At 50.0% G+C, this 26,923-nt stretch overlaps 1 protein-coding gene across 4 annotated transcripts; it reads left to right on the forward strand.

Moving 5' to 3' along the window:
* The first annotated feature begins 14 nt into the window (after positions 1–14).
* TP53I11 (tumor protein p53 inducible protein 11) lies at positions 15–26,913 on the forward strand. 4 transcript variants are annotated; one of them, XM_026035115.1, is made up of 8 exons: positions 15–75; positions 16,711–17,022; positions 17,908–18,071; positions 21,598–21,656; positions 21,829–21,877; positions 21,985–22,081; positions 22,709–22,810; positions 23,674–26,913. In XM_026035115.1, exons 3-8 carry the CDS (start codon positions 17,943–17,945, stop codon positions 23,805–23,807), a joined length of 570 nt encoding a protein of 189 aa, XP_025890900.1. In that variant the 5' UTR covers positions 15–75; positions 16,711–17,022; positions 17,908–17,942; the 3' UTR covers positions 23,808–26,913. The 4 variants fall into 4 exon arrangements, with proteins under 4 accessions (XP_025890900.1, XP_025890901.1, XP_025890903.1 ...); XM_026035116.1 differs by lacking the exon at positions 15–75 and adding an exon at positions 207–265; XM_026035118.1 differs by lacking the exon at positions 15–75 and adding an exon at positions 6,477–6,496.
* The last annotated feature ends 10 nt before the right edge of the window (positions 26,914–26,923 follow it).

The raw sequence follows: 26,923 nt of genomic DNA on the forward strand, positions 1-26,923 counted from the left end.
CCTGCGCCGCTGCCCGGCCGCGCTGCCGCCGCCGCTCCCGCCCATGGGGCAGCCGCCCGCGGGCCCTGCTGGGCGGTGAGTGCCGGCCGGCGCGCGGGAGGGACCGAGGGAGGGACGGAGGGCAGCGGGGCAAGGGGCGGCCGCGAGCGGCGCGCGGTCCCCTCGGAGTGGGGTCCGGCATCGTCAGGGGCCGCGTTCCCAGCGGGATCCCTCCTTCCCGCCGCCTGCGGGGTCTGGGGTCCGGCGGAGGTGCCGGTGTGCCGAGGTGAGTCCCGTCCTGCCGCCTGGGCTCGAGCGGGAGGAAGGAGAGACTTTTGTGTTAGGCGAGCGCGGGTGCGGTGGGACCCTCCGAGTCCTCTTGGTCCCTGAGCTCAAGCGCTTGGAGCCTGGAGTGTCTCCAGCAGCGCCCGGGAGGGATGGATGGGGAAGGAGCTGCTGAAGCACCAGGTCCCGATAGAAGCAGCAGGTTCCTGTGAAGGTACAAGCAGGGCTTTGCTTTGCTTTAGGAGGACCACAGGAGGACCACAGCAGGTGCTTCAGGTGCCAACATGAAGAGGAGATAGTGTGTGCTGAGCCCTGTGCTCCCTGGGAGATTGGAGCTAGGCAGCTGAGCAGGACGCATGGATTCAGGATGTGTGGGGACAGCCGATGGGTGGAGTGGCCCACAAGTGCATCCCGGCTGGATGTTGGCATTCCTGTTGTGCTGGAGAGGAGCACCGTGGATGATGGGGAGCCTCAGGGAAGGAGGGTGCAACAGCGCCTGGGAGACCTCTCCCTGGTGAGGGCTCGGAGCAGGACTTGGCATAGGAATAGAAGGGACAGGACTGGGTTACAGAGTGCGCCTTGAGGAGATGGGACAGTTTCTGCTGCAATATGAGGGGGAGGATGAGGTCTGAGGGATAAAGCAGCCAGATGGTTTACAGCCTGTTCTGGGTGTCTGTGCGGCCCCAAACACCCAAGTGCCTGGTGTGCCTCTTGCAGGAGCTGACTCGCCCCACTAAGGCAGAACAGAAGCGTTGACCCGTCTAGACCAGCAGCTACTAAGCTCTCCAGATCAGTACAACTTTGAGCAAACTAGGCTGAGGAAGGGGGAGTTTTATTTTAATTTTCTTTTATATTAACTTGTACTTTCAGTGCTCTGCCCTAGAGTTACCTGGGGTCTGTGCACGCACAGACTTTCCTTAACCCAGAAAGTGTCTCAGCCCCCTTGAAGAGCTGGGGCCAGCAAAGCCAGAGCTGTGAATGACTATCGTTTACTCCATCTGTACAGGCTGTTAGATGAAAATGCCCGGAGTGACCAAAGTCTTGTTGGCTTTAGGGCTACTGCCTGTACAGTTAAGCCAGGAGAAACTACGGAGTATACAAGAGCACTGGCTATTTTGGACTTTGTCATAAATATCTTGCTCAGTAACTCTAGCTGCGCTAAAGTGGAGACTGCTGCATAAGGATGTTTAGGACACATGGGTAAGGAAAGTGTTTTTTAAATACGTACGTAGTCGCTATGTTTTATGCAGGGAAGTTTCTCTTCCCTGGGAGGAAGTTTTGTTGGAAAGGCCTCAGTTTAAGAAAAGCAAAAATAAACAAAATCCTGAGGCTCAGCATGAAGGCACCTCTGCCGCCTCTCAGCGGGTGCCCACCCGCACCGTGTGCAAGCACAGCAGTTTGTGAAGGACACCCTGAACCCGTTTCATGCTGGTGCGCGCTGTGCAGGCGGCCTGGGTACCGATCATAATCGGCACGGGGATTTGGTTGCTTTCGAATGGGTTTTGATTTTTCTCTGTGGCTATTTGGAGCAAAGTGAAGACTGCTCCTTTCTGGGGAAGCTGAAGAGGTGGAAGATAGAACTTCTGCCTTATGGTCTCAGGAGGAAGATCTCTCTTCTGCTTGCTGGCCAGTAGAAGGGACTCAATTTTGAGAGACGGTATGTTTGAGCCATCTCTGGAGGCTTCCATCCAAAGGGTTTTGGGGTGGCTGTGGATTCGTGGGAGGATACACCATAGAGATGCTTTGCCCTGAGATTTTCTCACCGTTGGAAGCTCCTGCAGGATAGGATCAGATCCAAAGGCGAATAGTTTTCTGTTGTTTTCAGCGAGCATCAAGTGCTGAAATACGCTGGAGTACCTCCTCAGCCTATATTGCCTTGGCTTGTGCAGTGCTCTGCAGGTTGAAGTGTTAACTTGGAGTGGTCAGACCAGGTGGTGGATCTGTTATTTGCTATATATGTGTTTTTTATGTGCTTCATTCAAGTAGGACCCAGCTCTCTGATGAGGGCTGCTAAACGGTAGCATGATACAAAGAATATTTCCCTCAGCTGCAGGTGAGATGGGGCTGCCACCACAGGGCTCGGCGGAAGGCTGCGAATTGAGTGAGGGGGAATAGAGTCTGTTCTGAGATGGCAAAGGAGACCAATGAGGCTATGAAGTGGGGGTGTATAGCTGCCTACTGTTTTATTTTTGGTTTCAAGTGTTCCCCTGGCACAGAAAAATGCACATGTGCACCAGAAAGATGTTGGGATTGTTTATGTTTTAATTTTGGTCTTGTGCCAAGAGGACTGGCTTGGGGACCTTGGCACTCTTGGGGTGTTATTTATAGAAAGCAAACCTCTGTGGTGTTCTCTTTTTGTTTGTTTTGTTTTGAGGTTATTTTTATATTTTCAACATAAAAATGTGAAAACAATTCTTGGGAGGAAAAGACCCTGTGCAGGGCCCCCGAATGCATTGGGACTTTCTCCAGAGCTGTGAAAACAGCACTTGGGAGACAACCAGGTGTTCCCAGATCACGTGGCTTCCTGGCTTCTCTTGCAAATGTATTTCTGAATCTCTTCTGTCGATTGCGGGCCAGGGAGATTCCTCTCAGCATCGAGGTGTTCTTGCTCAAGTTGCTGACATGGGATGTTTGCAAAGACAAATCTAGCTATAACTAAAGGGTGTGTGTGTGTATGCGTATATTTACATATATATATAGTTCAAACATGAAGGGAAATGATAAATGATTCTTTGGCCTTCTTCAGTTTCTTTTCTTTGTGAAGCTCTTTGTTGTCTGCAAAGGTTTCAGTTCATGCTGTATTTCAGTGTGTTTCTCTGCCCATCTGCGGCACTCGAACATGCCTATTCTCACATCATAGACAAGAGGATGAGGCTTAGAGATGTGCAGGGTCTGCCAACACCTGACAAGAATTGGTGCTAGTTGGAAAGTTCCAGGGTTTCCGATTAAACCCTGGTGACGAACTTTCCCTTCTGGTTTCATGAAGTGGATATGCATCTTATCCTTATTCTGTGCAAAGTGTGTTCCAGATGGAGAAATCCATAAATGTCTTTTTATCCCTATATATTCAAAACAAGAATCCATTTAGCATGCTTGTGCATTGTTTCTTTATGTTCTTTATGGGGAAACGCTGCCTAGGGTAGCTGTGTCTAGCACATCTGCCCCAGACCCCGGTGGGACCTGCTTACTGTGCTTTATCCAGCTCATTTTACAGGGGACAATCAGGGAATTAAAGGGAAGGTGGTCTTTTTTTTTTTTTTTTTTTCCACAAACCATGACTGTAAGGCGACCTAAATACAGACATGTGCTGACAGTCACTGGGGTTGCAGGGGAGCTGTTGCCAAAACTGGGAGATGATCAAAGTGATGCTTGTAGGGTTTACTGCTGGAAGCTGCGAGCGCTTTTCAGTGCGCACTGTGGCAGCCCGTATGTTCATTTTCTGAACCCCATGGGCCCCAAATCAGAAGGTTCAGCAGAAAGCCCCCTAGCTAGCTGTGCTCCTCTGGGCTGTCCTAGAAGCTGTTTGGTTTGAGGTCCTGTAAGTGGAAGGTGTTGAGGAAAGTGGTGGGCAGTGATTTGCTGGCGTTGGGAGCTGGGGAGATGCGCACGCAGCAGTGTCAGATTACCCTGCCATAGGGAACCTAATTATTTGTTTGAGGGGATTCGTCTCCTCGGGAGATTAGCGCTGTCGCTGCTGCAGCTGCTGCAGGAGAGAAAGCCTCTCTTTCTTATTGAAATCAGGCAGTGCTCAAACCCTGGGTGGAGGAAAGCAGGTGCAGTGGGAGCCTTACACAAAGGCTCACAGCCCTCCTGGTCTTAGCTGTATCCTGCCCGGGCTGGGAAAATAAACAGTGTAAGGCCATGTCAGCAGCCGACAAGAGACCTACAGAGAGAACCCAGGGATCTGCAGGAAACGCCGTGGGTGACTCAGCTAGCGCTTTTGTCTGAGCACACGCTGATTCAGGAGCCCACGATGGCAGCAGAAGTGCCCTTTCATAGCTGCACTGTTTTGTGAGGGAGAGGCAAACCGCTGGTCCTCAGGTGTTTGTGGCTTTTCCAGGTGACGAGCGTTAATTCAGGAATTGCATCGCTGAGCCCGTGTGTCCGTGCAGCCTTGGTTGGTCATTGTGCTTGGCTCTGCTGTAGCTGTTGGGCTGCTGTGACGGAGTGAGCAGGCAGCTTTCCCGAGGTCAGAGTCTGGGCTGGGCAGGGAGCACAGGCTAGGGTGCATCCTGCCTTCCAGCCCATGTGTGTTAGGGCCAGGAAGATGTCTTTAGTCCAGCCTTCCTGGCCATCTTACACTGCCTCACCATGCATGACATAAGGTCCATTGGGAAACAGCCTAGCTGTTCCTATATCGCTGCAGGGTATGTATGGGAGGCAATTTTGTCAGATAAGTTTGGGCAGAGTCTGAATTCAGGCAGTCTGTTTTGCTATATGAAGCCTTAAGGTGAGACTGTGACATGGAAATGTTAGTCTGTACTGCTAGCAACAAAGGAAGCTGAATATTCTGGTACAAAACAAGTTATTTTCAGGGGACCTAAGTCACAGACTTTTAATCTTTTCTTATTGGATGTATAGTGTTGGCTGTGTGGCACTTTGTTCAGGGTCAGCAGTGTATACCGGAGAGAGAAAAACAGGAGTTGCCTGCTGTGAAGAGGACAATGAAACTGGAAAACCAGAATACTGAGTCTAGAGGAGCAGGATGATGTTGCCTTCTGACAACCAGTCATTTGCTATCTGAAAGCAGTGCTAGTATTTTGTAACCTAGGGGAGAAAAAAAGGCTATTGTAGAAGCTGCTTAGTAGTAATACAGAGCACCAAGACTTTCTTTTGTAGAAAGCAGTAGTGAAAATCTGCCAGAAGTCAAGCTCCACCTAGCAAGATTGAAAAATTTATACCATCTGTGTGTGCAGTCCCAGGTCATTTTCATGTTAAGTGGAAATGCAATTCAGCTGTCTTTAATATTGGAGCTGAATGGGTTGGGGTCTGGATGGTTTCTGAATAGCACACACCTGTAATGCGTTGCCCACCCTCCCTCCTTCACCCTGCCCGATGCAAGCGCTTGCTCAGCGCAGCGTGTGGATGTCCTCCTACGTGGTCTGCTGACAGCGAGCTGAGGCTGGGCAGCATGTGTGCAGCGAGCCCCTTCTGTAACTCCTGCAAACATTCCCTGTTTAAATCCCTGGACTAGTGGGCTGCAGTGGGGATTGATGTACGAAGAAATGATAAAGCAGTGGAGCTCCTCTGCTACAGCCAATATCTTCCCTGATCCACATTATTGTGCAAACCAAGTGCCTTTTCTTTGGCACGTGTAGAGAAATAAGGGGAAAAGAGACTAGGCTCTGATTCCCAGAGCTGCCACTGCATTTAAATGAAATTACAGGGGTGATAATGAGGAAAGTGTTGGCTAAACCCTTGCACTGCTGTGTCCTGAGCAATTCTAAGCAGGAGGCTGTGCTATATGGTTGCTTTCTTATACATTCACGTATACACACCACTGATTTTATTTATGCTGGCATTATTGGTGCTTGTAGCAGAGTTGAGACTTAAGGAAGCAAGGGGAGTACTTTAAGTAATAGAGAAGAGACATCTGGCAACGCTGCAATTTTTGTGGTTACTTAAGAGCCTGACGTGTGGGTGCTGGTGCAGTGAGTAGTAGTAGCGGTGCCGTCAGTAGTACCTATATCCTGCCTTTCTTAGGGCCTCTCACATCTGCTCTGCCACTCAGTTTATGGATCCCAGAATTTGGGTTCAGGAGGTGGCTCTAGGGTTAAGGCATCAAGAGAGCTGGCTTTAGGGTTGAGGCATCTACTCCTTTGTCTTCTCCGTGGTGTAAAAAGAGAAATCCTGCTTTGGTTCCTCTGGCATCTTCCATGGTTATAGCTAAAAAGAGCAGACCTGCTTAGGACGCTGGGTTTTTTTTTTGTGCCTGACAAAGCAGAAACTCTGTTCCTTGCAGCTTGTTCTTTTGTGTATGCATTTATGGTTAGTTTGTTCCTTCGGAGGGTTATGGGGAGGGCAGTGGATTGGCTTTATGGGAAGGGGTTATGACTTTAGTGCAGTTCCATGTGAACTGGGCAGAACTCATGCAGTAGTTGCGTGGATCAGGTAGTGAAAAGGTGAATGCAATCACTGTGCTTTGGGCCATCGGGGGCGATTAATCCTGCCCATCCACATAAAACCAAGTCTAATTCATCTTCTAGGATCCTCCTGCAGTGTAGGGGAAGAGGTAAGCTGTTACAAAGGTGATGTATCCCAACCTAAAATAGGCAGCAGCTCTGAGGGATGGTTCAACCTGCATCCTGCCTGGATAGCCCCATGCTCTCCACCGTTGAAATGCCTCTGTTCTGCTCAAGGGACGAACTGTCTCTTTGTGTGATGCTTGCAGAGCGCTGGCCTTTGAGCAAGCTGGAGGAGCACTCTAGTATCAGAGACATTGTCTTTTTCAGTCTGCGGGTGCTCTGTATTATTTCCTTTTTCTCTGATCAGAGCTTTCTAAAGGGCACTTGTGTGCTGAATACCTGTTGCTGATAATGCACATTATGAAATCTGAAAGGAAGGCTGAGATTAAATGCCACACACTTCACACTAGGAGAATTCCGAGTGTCTTGTTGATCTGTGTATGATTCCAGGGTTGACAGCTTGGGCATACACAAACCTGCACGTACACATACGTATATGCATGCATAGTTTTTTTTTTTTTTTTTTGTGTCTTTCCCTCCACACACTAAGCAGCGAATAACAGCAAAGTCAGCTTCCTATGAGCTGCAGGAGATTGTATCGTCGTGGGTTTTTCAGGGCTGGTTGTACTAAGAACCACCAAGGCTAATAAGATCTGATCTTGGTAGCGACGATGGCTTCTCCTACACCTTCTACCCTTGTGGTACGGCACTGAGCTGTGGCTATCTTGGTTTTCATCTGTGTGGGTGTTAACCTGACCACAGGGATCTTCTGAGAGTTGCCGGCATGTGGAAAGGCTGTATTGATATGAGGTTTACCCCAAGGTTTCTAGAATGCTTTTCCCTGCCAGCAGTGAATGAAGACAGACAGAAAAAAATGATGCCCTGCTAAGCTGGCTGTTCCTGCGGCCGGGAAGGGCATTCCTGGCGCTGACAGGTAGTGTGCAGCGAGCGAGGCACCACGTGGGCGTTCGCAGCCTTGCTCAGCAGCACAGATGTCTGGCGAGCGGGCAGCCAGCCAGAGCAGTGGGTGCAGCGTGGGGGATTCGGCTTGCAAATGTCACTGCTGCTGAGCAGGGGTGAGGGCAGCTTAGGCAGAAGGCATATTCTTAACAGAAAAGCTGGGAAAAGTGTAGTGCAGGAGGTTGGGTGGCCTGGTCGTGCTGGTGAGGAAGCACAGCAGCAGTGCCAAAAGCGGAGTCCAAGTTTTTGGGCTCTATTCTGTAAACTAAACAGTACTGCTCCTGGAAACAGCTGGTTTAGTTTCCAGGTGCGCTGCTGCCGAAGGAAGCACTGCTCCGTGCTCTTGGCTCTGCAGGATGCCACTGGCCGGTGCTCCGGAGCAATCCCTGCCCTGCTCTGAGCATCAGCCCCTGTCCGCTCTGTGGCAGTTTCTGCTAAGTCATTTGGTTCCCCTGACTTGCAAATTCGTGAAGCCTGTGCTTGCTCTCTTCCCACGTCATCAGCATGTGGAAGTTTCCCTTTTCTAATTCTGCCCTTGTGTCTTTGGTTTGCCCAACCTGTGAGATTTTGCGTCTGTTATTTTTAGCATTAACCTGTTTCTATAGAAACCAAGGTGTCGAGACGACTTCTGCCACCTGAGGATAGGCTACAAACTAGTCGAAGCACGTGTTTTGTTGTAGACCTTTCCCACAGCATTTTTGCTGAGCAGCTCCCAGGGCCTCTCTCCAAATCTGTGCTTACTTTGAGATAAGGAGCCTGAGGAGGTGGGGGGTTGAACTTGGACTTGTGGCTGAGCACAAATGACCAACGCTTAATACTGGCAAATCTGGGGAGGAGATAAGAATGTGTTTCCAAGATGTAAGATGACATGTCAAGAAGTGCTGTGTATGGTCATCAGCAGAGCTAAGAGAGGAAGGCTGGTATCTGTACATATTCTGTGGTTTATGGTAAACATAGAAGCTGGAATCACAGCCCTCTAACCTCCCAAAATAGGGAGTCCATGATAAGCTGCTCTCTATGGTCATTACCCCTCCCATGTGACTAAGAATACTTGTCTGAGCTGGCAGTCTAAATTGTCCTTAGTAAATGTTCTTAAAAGGTAATTATCATGGAGCAGGACCCTAAGCAGCTCTACCTCCCTTCTCTTTCCAGGCGCAATCTGTAGTCTCCTGAAATTTGGATCTAGGCTCCAAACCTGTGGCTCAGCTCCTAACAGATGGGAAGCTGAGAGTGATGATAAGTTTATAACAGACCTGTTGCTTGTTAGTGGGGGGGAGGGAGTTATTGATGTCACCTTTGCAAGTTGGAAAAAATTGACAAAAATTGTGTCAGTAGTAGAAAAGATTGGAAAACTTTAGCTCGTAGGCAGGCTAAGGACAGGCTCTGGTGTCTCTGCAAATTGCCACATAACTAAGTGACGACTGTGAATTTCCGCATGGTTCTGCATAGGCCTCGCTGTATTTTCTTAGCTCCCAAGGATGAGTGACAACTTGGTCAATGACAGGTGGACAAAGGGGACTTTTCATATTGGGTCCGAGTAAAGTGGGCCAAATTTTACTACTGGCACTTCAAACAGCTCAAGTCCTTTGGAGACTCTTAAGGGTATGAGTATGGGGCTTAGAAAACATCCTGATTTGACCGAAAGGCAATTTTCCTGTTTAATGCAAATGTATTCCTCTGCTCTCCCCTTTGCCCCTTGTGTGTGCCTAGACTGCATATCTGGCCATATAACAAGCGAATAGGAGGCCTTTGTTTAAAAAAATAATAAAAGGAAAAAAAAATCTCATGGTTTAAGAGCATTCTAAAGCAGCTATCTTCAGGAGAGAGACAGCAAATGCAGCATGATACAGGGAACAAATCTGTTCCTGGGATGCAGGAATGGCAAAGCCTCATTTCATTTTCTGTGTTTGTGGCTACTTTGGTAGCTAATAAATTGCTGTACGTGCATGTACTCAGCAAGTTACTGAATTGCAGATGTCGGAATACGGTGGTTGATGTAGTTTTTATGGATTCAGGTAAGTATATATCAAAAATTGTTTTGGAAACAATCTCTAGGAAGGTATGAAGGGGGACACTGTAGTCTTGCGTGGTCAAGGGCATTGAATCTTCTCTAATGATTCCTTACAATTTCCTCCTTTAGCTCTGGAAAGAGCCAGAGGTGGAAGATTCTCGGGAATGAGGAGCACAAGCTTCTTGGAGAACTTGTGAAAGAAATAGTCAAGTGTTTGGGGTATGGTGTAAAGGAAACCAGAGTAGCTTTGACATTATCAGTGGAAGAAGTGCCCAGAAGACCCGTGTTGCTGTCACGATCCGATATTGTGCAGTTCACTAGCTGTTAGAGCATGGTCATGGGTAAGATAGTGCTTTCCCTGCAGCCCCAGGGTTATTTTCTGCAAAATTTTTGAGCTTCTGCAATTCTCAGGCGTGAGCAAGAGGAGAAGGAGCAGATTTGTGTCAGACTTTTTGCAAAGCTCACCTCTGTTACCCTGCTGGTGCAGGGGATGCCCCTGGCCTCCTAAAGCCGCGCTCTCGCAGCAGGGTGTGGGGCGACTTCTTTTACAGCTTGTCTCCCACTGTCCGCCTCCGCTCCCTGCAGAAGCCGTCTGCAGGACAGATGGCCTGTGCCACTTCTGGGACCGTCTTCCACAAACACCTGCCTGTGGCAGCTGGGAGATTGAAGAGCCCTTCTCCTTTAATGCCCTCACAGGGAAACAGTGCATGTTCCTGATGCTTTCCCGCTGAGTTTCCTCCTCTCCGCAGCCTCCCGGCTCCTGCGTGCCCTGGGGAGCTTCAGTGCGTGGGGTGCTCTGCTAATGATACCTGACTCATAGGATGATCCGCAGCCGAGTAAGTCGGAGTGCTCTGCCACACGAGGGGAGCCGGTTCCCTGCGCTGCTGCTCCCCGGCCTCTGCCCACAGGCTGGTGCTCGCCGGCCGCCGAGCCGAGGCGGATGAGCCGGCGAGGCCGCGATGCCCGTGCCTGGCGTGGCGGCCCAGCCAATTACTGAGGCAATGAGCTGGATGCTGCCTCTGCTTTGAGACCGGCAGCGCGGCTGCTTGAGTCACCGGGGAGAGCTGCGGTGGTTCTGCGCTGACGGATGGATGGCTGCAGCGAGCTCGGGGCCGAGCACCGTGCCGTGAGGGAGGAGGACGGAGGGGAATTGACTTTCTTGTGGAAATAATGCCTGGGGACTGGAGCCACCAAAGCAGCAGATTGCATCTTGCATCCTTTTATCTGCACAACTAAATCCTCTTCCCTCAGCAGGGAGGGACAAGCAGGCAACTTCATGATAAAGCGGGTTAGCGTGGCCAAGCGCGCACTGCACGTGCATGTGTGCATGCGTGTGCCTGCGTGCCAAGGCAGCTCACGGGCTGCCTTGAGCCCACGGAGGTAGGGCGAACCTGCGTGGGCATGGGGCGCCCTGCGTGGGCATGGGGCGCCCTGCGTGGGCATGGGGCGCCCTGCGTGGGCATGGGGCGCCCTGCGTGCAGCGGTGGTCCCCGTGGGGCAGGGCACCTGGCCGAGCACGCTGGGCGCGTTGCTGGCCGCCCCGCGTGGTGCCGCGAGCGCGCGGGCCGGGCTTGGTGTCTCGCTGCAGGTGGGGTTAGCAGGCTGGTAGAAATGCGGTTGCTGTGTGTTTAATTATAGCTCTAGGCTGAGAAACTAATAGCGCGATGGAGGTTTTCAATCCGGTTCTGGGGAAGCTGAACACTTTGTAGTTCTCGAGCGTTGTATAACACTGCCTGCAACATGGGAGGAAGTTTTCCTGTTCAGTGTGCACAGAGAAACTGGAAACTTCAGGGGTGTGAAACCTTTGAGCTGGGACACCTCCCAGCCACTACAGTGTGGCCTTGGAGCATGATGCAGGGGAAGGGGTGGAAAAAATTACGAATATAAATTGTTCCGGGACTAGGATTCCTCTAGTCAGAAAGCAGAGGAGAAACTTGCAGCCTCAGCAATTATTTTATGCTAAGCCCTTGTAATGACTGTGCAGGCTGTGTTGGGTAGAGAAATGCTTCCCTGCCCCATCAGGATTCAGAAAGTGTCACTGAAAATCACCTGCAGTGATGATCTTGTGAATGAGCTAAGTGTTGAGAGGATGTTTTTGTCTTGCAATTCCTCACCGCAGAGCTATTTCTGTTGCGTCAGCCACTTCCTGCTCTCCCTGCCACTCTGGCCCCTCTGTTTGCAGAGGGGTGTGGGGAAGGGCTTTGCGTCCTCAAGGTGCTTCTCTGAGCTGTGGCTCCGTCAATGATCCCCCTTTTCTCCTTGCATCCCAGTCTTCTGTATGCAGGCAGTGCACAGTGGGGGAATGGATTCAGGCAACTCCCTTGTAGCTCTGTCTTCACGCACAATTTCCCTCACTTCTCTTTAGAGGGAGATGTGGGGACAGTATGATGGTTTCCTAATACCATTACATTCATTTTCTCTGCTTGTTCCCCGCTTCAGGGGAGAACTGCAGCAAAGTGCAAAGCAGCGGGATGTGAGATGGCCACGCAGCTCTTGCTGTGGAGCCCGGGGGCAGGAGCGGCAACATGAGCAACGTGCAGGGGACATGGCAGAGCGGGAGATCCCGGGGGAGAGGACTGGGATGGTGCAGGGAGCTGAGCGTGCCCAGATTACATGGGCATTGGCTGTATCACTAACACAAACTGTGTGGATGGGCAGAGGAGAGCAGGGAAGTCATGGAAAGGCTAGGATAGTACCCTGCAAACAGATCTTTTGATGTCGAGTTTTGTCTGATTTATTGCTGATGTGTAGCGGTCCAGAGAGGTGAGGTGCTGGAGGTCAAGCGTGTAGGTCCGTAGCCTTTTTCCTGACATGCTCCAGGTAGGACACTGTCCCTGTACTGGTTTGTATTTGGGAAGTGAACCTCCATCCAGAGACATTCCTGCTGGTGTTGCCAAGGGACTGGAAGGGCAGTCAATTGACTGTGTGGGAGAGGAGTCCACATCGCTGGCTTCTTATCGGTAAGAGAGGTATCCCAGTTAGGTGTGTAGACTGTGCCACACTGAACCTGAGGGACGGCCACGTTGTGCTGCCGTGGTGGCTCTGTGCTAGTTGTTTTTACTGCCTCAACATGCAATCATTTCCAACTAGATCAGGTTACCTCAGAATGTCTCTCTGAGGCATCCTGGCCGCTTCAGAAGAGTGTTCCTCTACTTTAAGACCAATTTCTCAATTTTCTAGCGTGGAGAATTAATTCCCCTCATCCAGGGCGTGGGCTGGAGCCTGTTCTTCCAGCAATAAATGCAGATGATACTGTTTGAAGACGTATTGGTAGCCCTTGGTAGCTACCTGAGATTTGGGGACAGTCTCTGCCACAGGCATCCTGTGCAAATTTTTAGTATTCTATTTGGATAAGATCCACAGGGATGCTTCACAGCTCTCCAGCGTGTACTTCAGTGGGTTTTGCAGATGGAGTTTGCTTTAACCATTAGGCATTTCAGAGTGCTTAAATGTTTCAAATTGTTAACCAAGAGATATCCAGCATGTAAGTGAGTGGACTGAGGGGGGGGGGGGAAAGGAGCCTTGTGAATGCCATTCCCTTTAGGTAACAAAGGGGTGTCTGTGAGAGCTGAGGGACTTGCTACCTCTGCGGGTTGTATCTCCTGGGGTTTGCAGAGTGGGGATCTTGTCCTTCTGTAAGGCAGAGGGCTGCTGTGTGGAAGGATTATGAGACATTGAGATAATCCAGCATTGAGCTTCTTGGAAAAGAAGACAAGGGGTGTCTGGCTGCAAATAACTTTCTGTGTATTATCTGTCCTTTTGTGATCAGCCCTATTCTTTTAGCAGTGTTCTGACTTCTGCCTTTGCCCTGCAGACGTGCTTGAGCCAAGACTTCCTTTTATCTCAGTGGCCGCGCTGCTCTGGGGGCATCGTGCTGTGAACCTGGCGTTCCCATTGCTTTCAAGTGTTGGGGAAGGGACAGTCAGATGTTGGGAATGACAACGGAGGAGCTGGCGAGTGCAGTGCTGCTGCTGGGGCCCACAGCTGGGCAGCAGCCCTGCTCCGTGGTGCTCTTGCACTCCGGAGCACCTCTCCTTTCCTGATGTCCTTAGCCACTAGGCTGGGAGGGAGGCCGTGGTGCCGAGGGAAGAGCTGTGGAGGTGGCAGAGATGGAGCTATCTGTAGTGTGGCACCGGTGAGGGTGCTTTGCACCAGTAAGCAGGAGCTTTCAAAACCAAACACAATATGCTGAACAGAGCTGAGTGAGGAGAGACACTGAAAAGAAGAAAGGGGACTTCAGAGGAAAAAAGCCCTTTTATTTGCATCTAGGCGCTGCCCATCACTGAAAGCTGCGTAGGAATAGGAAACACCTGCATGTGGTGATTGATCTGTGCAGCCATTGGGATGCTTAGAGAAAGGATTAAGGAGAAAAGAATCGCTGGAGGAGGAGGAGGTGGAAGTTTTCTTTTGAAAATGCACAAGGCTAATAGAAAACATCCTCTAATTTCTCAGTGTGTCAGGATACATTAATGTAAGTATGAAGTTTTCTAATCCTTTGCATTCTCTATCAGAATGTCATTAAATTAGCACTAATGCATGTGTTAGCTCATTATTAATATTCAGTGTTCATTAGACCAGCTCTTTCTCTGGAAAATGGAGATAATGAGATGCAGGATTTGATTCTGGGCCATGCCACAGCTGTGCTTAGCACAGCGGGAGTGTGGTTTCATGTATCAGAATGGCCTTCACTGAGCATTTTATTGGCATTTTATCTGGCCTACATAGTCCTGGCTTTTGGCCAATGGTTTGCCACAAATGAGTGGAAATTCTTAATGGGGGAGCAGTACTAATGATGGTGATGGATAAATTTCCAACTCTTGGCCTGAAGGCAACTGGTGAGACAGCTGATAAAGCAAACTTTTGATCTTTTGGCCTGTGGTTAGAGTGGAAAAACTGCCTTCGAAACCAGTGGTGTTTTTCTATGCCTTAGTCTGCGAATCATCAAGTCCTCTTTTAACCCCAACCAGCTTGCTTTACCACTTGCCCTTAAGAGATTCTCTAGGTCTTGAGATGTCTCCTCTAGGTCTTGAGATGCCAGAGTCTGTGGTCATGAAGAGGGCAGAGCCGAGCGTATAGACAGCCAGCCTTGCTGGGAGGGTGCTGGGAAGTGGTGTCAGACTGGTGTTGTGTAGACAGCAAACTTGGCATCCCAGGTGCTTCAGCAAGCTTGAAGGCTTTGGTCCCTGTGGAGGGGACCATAGAGTGGTGCTGTGGCTCAGGGTAAGTAAGGAAGGTGTCCGAAAGAGAAATGTTCCTTTTGAGTTGAACTGGTTAGGTTATTTTTGATTGGAAAAGCTGAGCTGCAAGTATCACATAACTTTCTCTGATTTTAGCAGCAGAGGGGTTCTGGGGGAAAAACACTTGGTATCCAAGTTTAGCATCTTGGGGCCTCCCAAGAACAGAAGGGATTGCAGGAATTGCAGTAGAAGAATTTTAAAAGAGGTCAAGTTTTCTTTCTTTCTTTTTTTTAATGCATCATTGTAGGTTTTGAGGGCAGATTTGTTAATAGGAGTGCACACCAGTTATTGTGACAATGTGAGTTAGCAGAAGACAAACAAGTTAATTCATCCAACTTTTTTACAAGTGACTACCTTTTGAGCTTCTTGCCTTGCATGCTGGTGTAGGAATGAGTTTGCAGTTTCCCTCTTCAGTTGTCATTCAAGCCAAGACAAAACCTGTGCAAAGCCCTAAGGAACTGAACTGCTCGCTGAGAAGCATTATGCCTGTGGTCTGCACAGAGCATTTTGTTAAACCTTTGAGAACAGGATGCAGTCTCCTTGCATTGTCTCAACAAAACCTCATAGACTTATGTTACAGAAGTTGCGTTGGTGCCCTTTGGATATTTTCAGAAAGAGTTATGTGCTCTTGGATGGACAACCATCTGAAAGAGGATGCTATTCCAGGGAGCGGGAAATCCCTTGCAGGGGAGTGGGAGTATGCTTCCATGCACGATGCCAGAATAACCTCTCATTTCCGTGCTCTCTGAGGACCCATAAACTCTTTTGGCATGAGTGTAAATTCTGTTCTCCTGGGACAGCCATGGGAAAACTTGGTCGGCGTGAGGGATTGCCGGTGCTGGAGCTCTGGCCTTTCATGGACTGGATGAGCTGCTTGGTGCCTTTGGAAAGTTCTTTTCTGGGATTCTTGGATAATGAAGTGGCAAATGAAAAAATGCTCAACTGAGTCAAGAGGAAGTATAAGATACATTGGAAAGAAGGACTTTCTGAACTGAGGTTTTCTGAGCTGTTTTGATTGAAGGATCTTTGAGTAATTTCACTGGATACTAGACATCTCTTCCATTACACCATACTAACACACAAGTTATCTTTTCTGACTTCTGAAAATTTGATCTTGTTCTTATCTTAGCTGTTATTTCCTCATTCTGTTTGCTATTGCCTTCCGTTTCCCCCAAAGCAGCATGGTGTCAAGGAGGAACTTGCATCTGATTACTTGTAGTCCTAGGGCTGGTATGCACTGGCAGATGGGGGCTGCAGGATCCTAGTGGTGGGGAAATTAAAACAAAGCAAACAAATGTCTGGGAGTTGTGTTATATTTGGCTTGAAATGGAGAAGAACAAGATGCAAAGTGTCATTTAGTGACTCCTAGTCTGAAAAAATATTTAAGAGGTACCATACTCCTGACGGGCCTGGCCTTTGCCTTATGCTGGGGTAGGCCAGACTGTGGTTTATAGATGAAAAACCTCTGTAGCATTTATCAGTGAAATTTGTGGCTGTCATAGTGTTTAATGAGCGTGAGGATGGAAAAGGGCAGCGTGTAGTGTTGCTACTTTTATTTCTTAGCAGGCACTTCATAGCTTTGTGAAAAATGAAGCCTGTTAGTTGCCCTGCTTCATGAAAGAGGGAAAACAATTGCAAAGGGACAGGTGGTGGGACAGATGGAAATCCAGAGACGGTATTTTTCTGGGCTGTTGCCTTTAAGGCTAAATGTGACTGTTAAGTCATTTGTCTACCCCTTTTATCTCTTTGTTACTAGTTTCAAGTCACCAGCTTGATGGTGACTTTTTATTTATTTATTTTTTTAAACCTCTGGTGAGTCTTTCTCTGCCTGCATCACTGGCCACTTGCAAAACCAGCTTTGCCCAAAGTCAAATATCTTGCCTGAAGCCCAGGAGCTGCCTGGTCTCACCAGTGTGGTTGATGCCTTCCCTTTGGCCCCAAAGACTCGAGAGAAGGAAAGACCAGGAGCCTATGAGGAGTGGGTATCTGGGGTATCTGTTGTGAGGCTCCTGGATGCCAGGCTAAAAATGTTGCTCTGATTTTTCTTTGACAGATTGTGGTGACAACAGATTTCTTCCCTCTGGACTAGAGAAGGTCTCCAGACATGTTGAAATGAGTTGTTTGCAGGGACCTACAAGCGCTGCGTTGTAGCCTGGCGCCGATTTGAACACGAGGCCTCCCCAGCGCTCAGCCAGCAAGGGAAGTGCTTGGAAAGATGAAGAGCTGTCTGCTGGCATAACAGGAAGTTTTTGTTTTTCAAGCCTTGTGAAGTTTCACGTGGTGGCAAAGACGTTTCCTGCCTGCTTTTTTCAAATACACACAAAAAACGCCCTGTACCAAGAGCGAAAGGCTATCCACCATCAAGGTGAGACAGCGGAGGAGATGGTGGGGCGCAGGACGTCCTTATCTGCAGCCTGCCTGGAGCACCAGGAGCGGGACATGCTCCTTCATAAGGACCATGTAGACAGCCTAGCCAGGGCATTGCCCTGGCCGGGTTCCCGTCCGCCTGTCTTTCAACAAGGTGGATGTCAAGCAGATAGCAAAGCTCTCCCTGCTGCTATAATTGGGAAGATAAAAGCACACAGAGCAGAGGTTTAACTGGAGAAGCTGTGAAAAGTGCATTTTAAGTTGTAGATATTTGATGGATTTTTCAGACACTTTGGCTGCTGTATGAGAGAAATTCTGTGTTTTGATTTATTTTCTTGGGACAGAATTTCCTTGGGCTTTGGATATATTAGGGAGGTGAACTCTGGGAATGAAGCTGTTGGCAGCTCATGAGCAGAAGCTCTGTCCTAGGCAGCGCTTTGTGGTTAACTTGGTGCCCCTTTTGGACCCTGGAGGGAGGAATGTCTGTAGCACAGACTTATCCTACTGGTGGTTCCTTGATGACTCCTGCATCACCAGTGCAGCTGGTGGGCCATGGGCATGGTGTGCTTCACACCCCTATTTCCAGGGAGATGTCCTAGGTTGAGGAAGAGGCCACCTCTCAGCTCTGGTGTTCTCCAGACCTTCCTTGGTTGGGTGCTAGTTTTGTGCAGCTCGGGGAGGGAGTGACAGCTGTCTGACCACATGCACTGTGGGGTGGGCTGAAGCAGGCAAAAGCCACACACGTGTCCCCTGCTGCAGATCCTACCTGCCCTGCATGGGGTCAGCCCTGCAGTGCCTGCCCGTGGACCAGCTCTCGCCCGGTCCCCTCAGTGGGGACGCTCCGGGTCAGCACTCCTGATTTTTTCTCCACTCTGTAATTCAGTTTCTAGCCAAACGGGCAAGTGCCTGTGCATCGCCATGGCAACCAAGCAGCCCCCACCGCTGATGAAGAAGCACAGCCAGACGGACCTGGTGAGCCGGCTCAAGACGCGGAAGATCTTGGGGGTTGGCGGAGAAGACGACGATGGGGAGGTGCATCGGTCAAAGGTAAGAAACCCGTTAATGCATTGCAGGGGTTGGAGGTTGGCCAGTCCTGGGGTGCTGATGGGGCAGAGAGGAGGCTGTGTGTGTGGGGACACAGCCACGGCACTTGTAGCCTTGGTTGCCTGCCCATTTGGTGGGAATGTGCCCGTGGGATCCCTCGTCCTCCTGACAGAAGGAGAGGAAAGCCCATCCAACACCAGGTTTGGGAGGTAAAGCAGGGGTGTGTGCATGTGGAGTTCGAATTAAAAGGCAAAGAGCTCCAGGATATTTGGAAAGAGAATAAGAGAATGGGGGAACAAGAAAAAAGGATGCAGGGGAGCAAGAGGGGAGCCCTTGAGGTGGCTCAGTGAGCTGCTGCTCCCTGTGTGGGAGAGGGCAGCATAGGGATAAAGGTGGGATTAGAGGAATGCATTGCAGTAGCAGGAAGTCTTCCTTGCTTTGACCTCTGGTAATCATCTAGTGTGACTTAAGCTAAATGCAAAGGTTAGTGCTGCAGGAAAATACTCACTAAACCTGTGGAATGTCATATGTTGGGCAAACAGTGGTAAGTTATACTTTCCCTTTCCTGAGACTCAAAGAAGGGTGAGGTGTGGGGGAGAAGACAAAGCCTGCAGTCCTCTGCTGCTCCCTGAGCCCCAGAGGGGCCTTGTTCCCACACAGCAGTACAGCAGAGGTAGCATCCCCGGGGTGGTTCTCAAAAATCCTCTCTCTGGGCTCTGTGCCCAGCTAAGCAGTGAGTTGTGTGGCTTTTCCAAGTCTCCAGCAGTGAGGCTATCCATTGCGTGACAAGCTGGAGACATTTACTAGGGAAGGGCAGGAAAGAGCAGAAGTACATGGAGGCAGAGGATGTGCTGCAGCCAGTGGGCAAAGGTGACTAGTGGAGTTGGTGATGCTGGGAAGCAGAGGATGGCCAGAAATGAGCCCAGGATCTGTGAAATCCAGCATCCTCCTAGCTACGAGGTAGACTCATCACCAAGGATTCCCTGACGGGTCATTGCTTCAGCTCATGGTCTTAGAACTGAGCAGGAGGCCTATCTGCATGGGTTTGCTCCTGGCTTCAGCTATTGGTTCAAGCAACTACAGCAACTTTGCAGTCATCCTAATGTGTGGCTGAGTGCCACCTTTGTGCTCATCTGCCACCTGTTTCATTTGGCTTTGTCTCTACAGCAAATTGTTGAAAGGTCTTCCTAATGGTCATTCAAAAGCAGAGGGGGAAAAAATGAATATGCAAAGTAGTTTTCCTTTACTGGATCTTTTCAAAGGCCTTCTGGAGAGGGAGCTTTCAGAATATGGCTTTGATTGCTGTGAAACTGTGGTGGGGTGTAGATGAGGACAGAGTGTCTCTCCAGGTCGTACAACTTCCCCTGACTGTGCCAGAGCAAGAGAGGGGCAGGGAGTAAATGACATGTACAGACAGTTTGAGTGAAGAACGGATTTCTCTCTGTGTGGAAATGAGCTATACTAACTTGTTTCTCGGTTAAGCTGTCTGTGTTGATGTAGCCAAAGCAGGTATGAGGTCCCACTGTAACACCTAAGTGTCTCTGTTACAATTTTAATGCATCTATTTTTTTCAGGACATCTTGGTTGGGTTTTCTGTTTGTTTTTTGTTTTTTCTTTGAAGCTCAGATGCCGCCACATCTGGTGTGTGATAGAGGAGAGTGACAGCAGTGGGTGGCATTGCCAGGCCTGTGGGGGCGGCCAGGCCTGGAGCTGCAAGCTGGTGTTCTCACCTTATTAGAGATGTTGCTTTTTAAATTTGGGAATATACATAACTGTGTGGGTGGCTTACATTCCTTCTGAGAACTCAGGCAGACGTGCTCTATCCTACACGAGCTCTTCTTTCACTGGCTGTATCTTCCTCCCATGTAGGGGAACAAAAGCACCCTTCTTTTTGTCTGTCGCCCAGTAGCCTCTTTTGTGCACACGTGCACAAAACACTTTTTACAGAGATCCAGAAGTGACTTTCTGCCACGCCTATGTGAGGGGAGTAACACTGAGGCTTTTGACAGGGGGTTGTGAATGCCAGGCAGCGTAATGCGCTGGAGACGATACAGTCACCTGCATGAACAGTGCTCCCGTCTTCATGGGGTCAGGCTGGTAGGGAGGAGAGGCATCCCAGTGCTGTGTGTCCCCTCTGCCCCAAAGTGCTTTCATGGTAACACAGTGAACTCAGCCTTGAAGCTGCTTTAAACCATTGCTGAAACTTTACTGTCAAGACACCCATTAGACAGCTTGAAGACGGTGCCTTAGAAATGAATTACAACCAATTATTCTGCTTATCGTACTCCAATGCTGGTGCCCGGAAGGTTAGAACAATGATTTAAGAGCATGTTGTCTTGCTGCTCTGGATTGCAAGCAAAGTGCACAACCTACTCCTGGGGGTACTGGGAAGCTTGGGTTATAGATTGGCCTCTGCCATCTGCCCGTGTTCACCCATGTGTGCCTGGAGCACCTCTTCAGCACTTTGAGTCCTATATGTGCCCATGGAGTAAGGTGAATAAAGCATGGGAAAGCTGTGTCCCTACCTGAGGGATAGCTTTTATATGGGACAGGGAGAGCATCTTGGTGCAGTTAAACAGATCACAGCCTTCCACTTGTCCCCTGCAGATGCTGCTTGGCTCAGCCCAGATACTTTACTGTCATGCAGCGGCTTATCTGTGTAGGTTTCCCTTCCACGTAGTTGTGGCTGGCGCCAGTCTCTTCCAAGTGTGAGCTTGGAAGAGTAGGACTGTTGCTGTGGTGTCCAGAGAGCTCTGTTAGAGGCTGTATTCTGTAGTAATGTGGTAAATTAGGCCTGATGGCAATCCTTGGAGACCCAAATGCTGCTGGAAGTCTTCAGGGAGGAGAAAGGAAATTGGTTTTGAAGATGAGAAAAGATCCACTCTGTTAAAAGAAGAAAATAAGGGGAGAGTGTTTCAAAATGATTGAAGGGTTTACTTTGGCCAAGTTATGAGCAGAGTTGTAGCCCCGAGTGCTGTGCAGGAAGCCAGGAACCACTGAACCTGCTCCAGGGAGAACCAGGCACTGGACACGTGTGAACAGTGCACCGAGTTCAGCCTTGGAGCCATTCACCTTTCTGTTAACTTATCAGTAGCTGATATCCTCCTGCATACAACCTTGCCTCCCTGGTTCATGAGAAGAACCCAACTCATGAAGTCCCTCCACGACTGCCAGCCTTGCTGGTGGTATCAAGGACATGAGCTGTGTGTCACAGGATACATGCTGAGGGGAAGACTGTTGCCATCTTACTATGTACGTAAAAGGGGACAGAATTAATGCTGCGTGTGCCCATAGCTACCTGCACATAGCTGAGCTCATTGAGAGAGCTGCAGAGCCGTCTGCTTCTGCTAAGATGTGACTAGTCTTTGTCAAGCTTTAGGGCCATGGGATCATGGAGAAATTCCCTATCCTCATTCTTCTTTCCCCCATTCTGGATCTGAGGTACTACATAGGGTAAGGGGGTATGCCTGGGGCTTAAGGCTGGGGAGCAGCCTGTCCAGTCAACTTGTGTCTTTTATTTGAATTTCAGATCAGTCAAGTCCTGGGAAATGAAATCAAGTTTGCAGTCCGGGAGCCGCTGGGACTCAGGTGAGAACTTGTGTGGCCTCAGGCACCGCCATGGGAAGCTGCTTCCTTGCCCGGTGGGGGGGACCATGTGACACAGGGAATGTGGAGGAAGGCCAGTAATTGTGCAGGCCGTGGGGAGCACTTAGGATGACCCCAAGCTCACGTTGGGGTCTCTGTTTTCCCTCCTGCGCAGGGTCTGGCAGCTGGTTTCGGCCATCATGTTCTCGGGGGTGGCCATCATGGTAAGCGAGGGGGCCGGCGCAGGGCACGGCCTGCGGCGCAGAGGACACGCAGCCTCCGCGGCTGCGACTGGCCCGCGCTGTGAGTCTCTCCTTCCCTCCCTCCGCAGGCCCTAGCTTTCCCAGACCAGCTCTACGATGCCGTCTTTGACGAGGAGCCGGTGAGCAGCAAGACGCCCGTCCGGCTCTACGGGGGAGCCCTGCTCAGTGAGTGCCATGCGGGCGCCCGATCCCGAGGGAGCACCTCCGGGCAGCCCAGGCGGAGCCGGGACGGGAGGCAGGGCTGGGAGGTGAGGCCAGCACCAGGGTGCGGGGCCTCACCTGGAGAACTGTTCTCTAGGAACCGTTCTCTAGGAAACGGGAGGACGGGGCCGCCACAGCAACATCCTGCATGGCAATGCTTGGAGCACTGGGTGCCTCCGACTGTGCCGCAGGGAAAGTGGGGACTGAGGAGCCGGCAGGTGAAGGGTGTGGGGCTGCCTGGAGGGACAGCCTGGGAAAGAAAAGGAGTTGGGGAACTGAACACTTGGGGCCCGTCTTGCCCTGACGCCGCTGCCGGTTCCACGGCCAGGCTGCGGCGGCCGCACTCCGGCAGCATCCCGGTGCCTGTGGGTGCAGCCGCTGGGATCAGCGATGCCCAGCACCCGAAGGCGGGCGGCAGTGCCAGGCTGTACGCGCCGCCCCGCGTGGATGCGTGGGCAGGCTGGCTGCTTCCCGCAGCCTGCAGCAGCATCTCGCGGGCACGGCTGGAAACGCAGTGGCTGCCGGGCTGCTGCTCCTGCAGCCTCGTGGCCCGCAGCGACAGCCGAGCTCTGTGCTGTCCCCCCGCTGCAGGTATCTCTCTCATCATGTGGAACGCCCTGTACACGGCCGAGAAGGTCGTCATCCGCTGGACCCTGCTCACAGAGGCTTGCTACTTCGCCGTGCAGTTCCTGGGTGCGTAGCGGGAGCTGCGGCGCAAGGAGCAAGGGATAGGGCCGTGTCCCATGTGCTGAGGCTGCGTTTGCTGGGGAAGGGGGCTTGGAGATGGGCAGGACACCTGGTGTGAGTGCTGGGACTGGGGCAGCACTTGTGCAAGCCGCTGAGGCCACCTTGTGTCCCTTGCCTGTCTGTGGCTCAACGGACTGTTAGTCTTGCCACAGGAGAGGAAAATAGTTCAAGTTCTTTATTTTTGGGACTTGCTTTTCTGTTGTCTTCCTGACTTTTGTTTAACCATGAATCGGGTTTTTATGCATGCGTGTAAGTTTTGGCAGAGCATTAATCGTGTTTAAAGGGAGCTGGTTTAGGTATGGGATAGCTGTTAGCAACAGAAAAGCAAGATGTGCAGAAAATGGGCAGCCTGTGTAAAATAACCACATTTTAAAGGTGCTTCTGCATTTTAAAAATACATATATAGCAGAACTAAAGTGTTTAAACCCCAAAGCAGATTTATGAACTGCAGATTTCCCAATTAACACCTGGGCTAGATGGAAACTTGCATCCATTCAAGTTACTGTTTCAGGTTGGCTGCCTGAGCAGAAAGTTGCTTTTAATAAAGTGCTTCTATAAATGAGAGCCTTGTGGCTTATGGAGCTGTGGTTGATTTTAAAGCTGTGAAATGAAGCCACTTAGAGCACCTCTGGCAGATTTGCCAGGTATGGGACTGGTGGCCTCCAGTAAAAGCTCTTGCATTAGCAAGGCTCAGCAGGCCTCCCAACTAAGCTGTGTTAGAGGATGGTAGAAAACAGTTATGCACTACTTGGACTTCATTTATTTTTTTCATCACCAACCTTTGCCTTATCTCCCTCTTTCTCCTCCAGTTACCACTGTCTCACTGGTTGAGAGCGGCCGGATAGCCACAGGTGCTGTGCTCCTCCTAGTCAGCCGAGCCCTCTTCATCCTCATCAGCATTTATTATTATTACCAAGTTGGACGCCGTCCCAAGAAAGTCTAATTCCTGGACTTTCTGTCATGGGAAGGGTGGGAGGGGGGTTTGTGTCGGTAATTTTGCATTATAATTATAACTTTTTTTGTTGTTGTTAGTTCCTTTTTGTTCTAAAGTGGTTTCCTTCTTTTCCACTTACCGGCATGACTCAGCGTGTAACCCGGTGCTGGTGGCATTACCAGGTGATGTGTGGGGAGAGCTGCGTCATGCAGGTCCCCCCCACAAACCCTTCGGGAGGAGGTGAGCAAACAGCATGAGGAAGGCTCAGGGAGGTGTACAGGCCTGACAGGCTCAGGGAAAAGAGCTGGTTTCTCTAGGGAAACTGGCCATTGGGATCACAGGCTCTGAAACCTTTAAACAAAGCACAAAAATCAGGACAGCACATCAAAACCAAATCCCTGAAGAGAAAGGGAGTTAAGGCAACCAGCGAAGGACTCGGCTACTCCCCTTGGTAAGTCTTGCACCTGCCTGTTGAGCCTCACATTTACAGCAAGTTCCTCTTTTAGCAAGTACTGTTCAGGTACCTGGGAGTTGGCCAGGATTAGTTGTAGTTCAGTGAAATTTGAAATCACAAATGAAAAGAATTGCTGTTCGTTCTTGCTACCAGAGGTGCCACCCCGTATTTGTTTTTGCATTGGTTGCTGTACAGAGCTCAGCACAAGGTATGGCAAAAGAAGAGGAAGACTCCTTACTTGTTCCCTTCACAGGGATAGTGCTGGGACCAATGGAGCATTTTTGATTGTAATATGAGAGAAGAGATGGAAGCTGTTGGGAAAACAGCCAGCCAAGCATGTTGAAATCTCCTTGTTTGGGATATTTCATGTAGTTCCTAGGCTGGGCTTCTGTCCCCTTCACCTCACCCTGTTTCCTACAGGTGCCGCTTCCTTGGTGGTAGCAGTGGTCGTAGCTGAGTTGCCTGCCATGTGTCTAACCTGCTGTTGGTAGCAACAGGGAGCAAGGTGTGAGCAGGAGTAGTGTGAAGCAGCTGGTGAGATGAGTCCCACATGTGGGAGCCCTGTTCTAGCTCAGCTACTATACAGGCATCACTCTTCCTTTGACTTTGGGGAGAAAGGACCAAAGTTTGAAGCACCAGATGCTACTTCCTGGGGATGAAGTAGTAGAATGTGCAGAGGCTTTACTGCCTTCTTCAAGATCAATCAAGGAACGACTAAAAGTACGTTAGTGCTTGTTGGCCAGTTCCCCCAACACCTATTGGGGTCACCAGCACTGGTTTCCCCTACTTCCTAGCTATTTCCTAGCAGAGTATTTCTGGCCATAGCTGCAGGCTGCATTCTTATTCTCTACAGGACTAAAAGTTGAAGGCCTGTGTAGTTGAGTTAGACTCTTTTTTTTCTTCATGCACTGTTGTTGGCTGGATCCAAGTGTGCCCTTGAGGAGGCTAATTTTCCCAAAATCCCGGTAGAAAGATGCCTACTTGGATAGAACTGCTTGGGTGAACAACAGAGTTCAACCAACTGATGATGTTGGGGTCTAGGGCTATTGCTGTTAGGTATCTTAGTATAGTTAATGGGTAGTTACTGTATGTGGTTTGTTAGTGCTCTTGGCATTTAGAAGCAGCTGCATAAATTTCAGACTGCGCACTGTACCTGTTGGCCATGCAAAATGTATGTCAGCTTGGAAAATACTTGACCCAAGAAATACTGCATTTTTTAACGAACTGAATCTGGTGCAGAGGCAATGTTCAACATCAGGCTAAATGCTACAGCCTCCATCCATGCATCCAAAAGGTGGTTAGAAACCACATTGATATTATAAGGTGGGCCAACCTGTATAGGTGGAAGAGTCACGTTCTAGGAGGGAAACTATTTCCCTGTGAGTCAAGAAATGGTCGAGTGCAGCCCAGAGAGCGTGCAGAGCAAAGCAGCGTGTGCTGCATGAGGAGCTGGGAGGTGGCAGGCTGTGGCTTTGGCTCCTGTTGCCAGCACCAGCTGCCTGGGCAGCTGCAGTGGCACAGCTCTGCACGGCGCTTCAGCCATAGCTGTTGGTATAGGTAAGTGGTGCTTGAGTCTTTGTGTTTTGGGGGTCAGGCAAATGTGTTCAGACTGGTTAATGGTGTTTGGGGGGGTGGGAGGGTCAGAGAGGAGACTGTTTCTAGGAAAACTGAACAAAACCATTGCAAGACAGGCTTATGGAGAAAGGAAGTGGAGGGTCAGCTTTATGATGCCCTTTCACACCCTGGGACTGACTTACACCATGAGTTTGAATCTGTAGATGGCTGACTGATTAGGTACCTTGAAAGTGCTCTTCAGGAGGTGAGAGACACATGTTCTTACACTATGAGGGAGCAGTTCTCAGAAGACTCATGGATAGAACAATTAAATTTGTGTCTTTCAGGTGTGTGTGGAGGGGTAGGTCTTTCTAAAGGAGTTTTAAATCAAGTGAGATCAGATTCTTCTTTGGTCCCCTACTTAGCAGCTGTCTCTGCAAAACTTCAAACAGGCATTTGACTCTAGCTGATGCTAGTGCTAGGGTTTTTTTAATCTGATATCTTCTGCTCCAGCACAGAACAGAGCCTGGGGGTGGTCTGCAAGGGCTTGATGCTAAACAGCACTTAGCCCCAAAAGAGGAGAAGGTTCTCTTATTTTTTCCTGTTTGTTGCTGCAGCTTGCCCTAATTGGACTCTTTTTATAGACTATGACAAGGGAGTGGGGGCTGTATGTCCAGGACCATCCCTTATGAAGAAGTGAGATGGAGCAAATGGATGTCCTGCTTTACAGCTGCTACAGGAAGGTCCTGTTCCTCCTGCAGGCAGCTGGAGGAGGTGAACTTGTCACAGGTGAGGACTGGGAGGGACTTCTCAAGGCCACTTGAGGCTGGAGCTAGGGCAGCACTGCCAGAAACCAGCTGTGGGTCTGTCTTCACTCCACCACTATGGAGGGGGAGCCTTTCTAAGGATAGAAAGGTTGGGATCACAGCTGCTGGTAGTAGCTGAGCACATGATTTAGGATCAAAAGCCTGAGGTTGCTCTTTAGGCTCTGGTACTGATCCTTTCATCTCCATCGGTCTCGCTTTCCGCATCTGTTAAGCTGTGGGGAAGATCTCGGACTGTCATCATCTCTCTCGGGAAGCAATTTTATAAAGAATTCCCTACTAGCATTTGTGCA

Source organism: Nothoprocta perdicaria, unplaced genomic scaffold (genome assembly GCF_003342845.1).
Source record: "Nothoprocta perdicaria isolate Ctin4 unplaced genomic scaffold, notPer1 scaffold_156, whole genome shotgun sequence".
Lineage (NCBI taxonomy): Eukaryota > Metazoa > Chordata > Aves > Tinamiformes > Tinamidae > Nothoprocta > Nothoprocta perdicaria.

Excerpts from the sequence above, each read along its gene's own strand:
- TP53I11 (XM_026035115.1), top strand. The coding sequence starts at position 17,943 with ATGGCAACCAAGCAGCCCCCACCGCTGATGAAGAAGCACAGCCAGACG. Across the intron at positions 18,072-21,597 it reads GGGAGGTGCATCGGTCAAAG|ATCAGTCAAGTCCTGGGAAA; the intron begins GTAAGAAACCCG and ends TTTGAATTTCAG. Across the intron at positions 22,811-23,673 it reads CTTCGCCGTGCAGTTCCTGG|TTACCACTGTCTCACTGGTT; the intron begins GTGCGTAGCGGG and ends TTTCTCCTCCAG.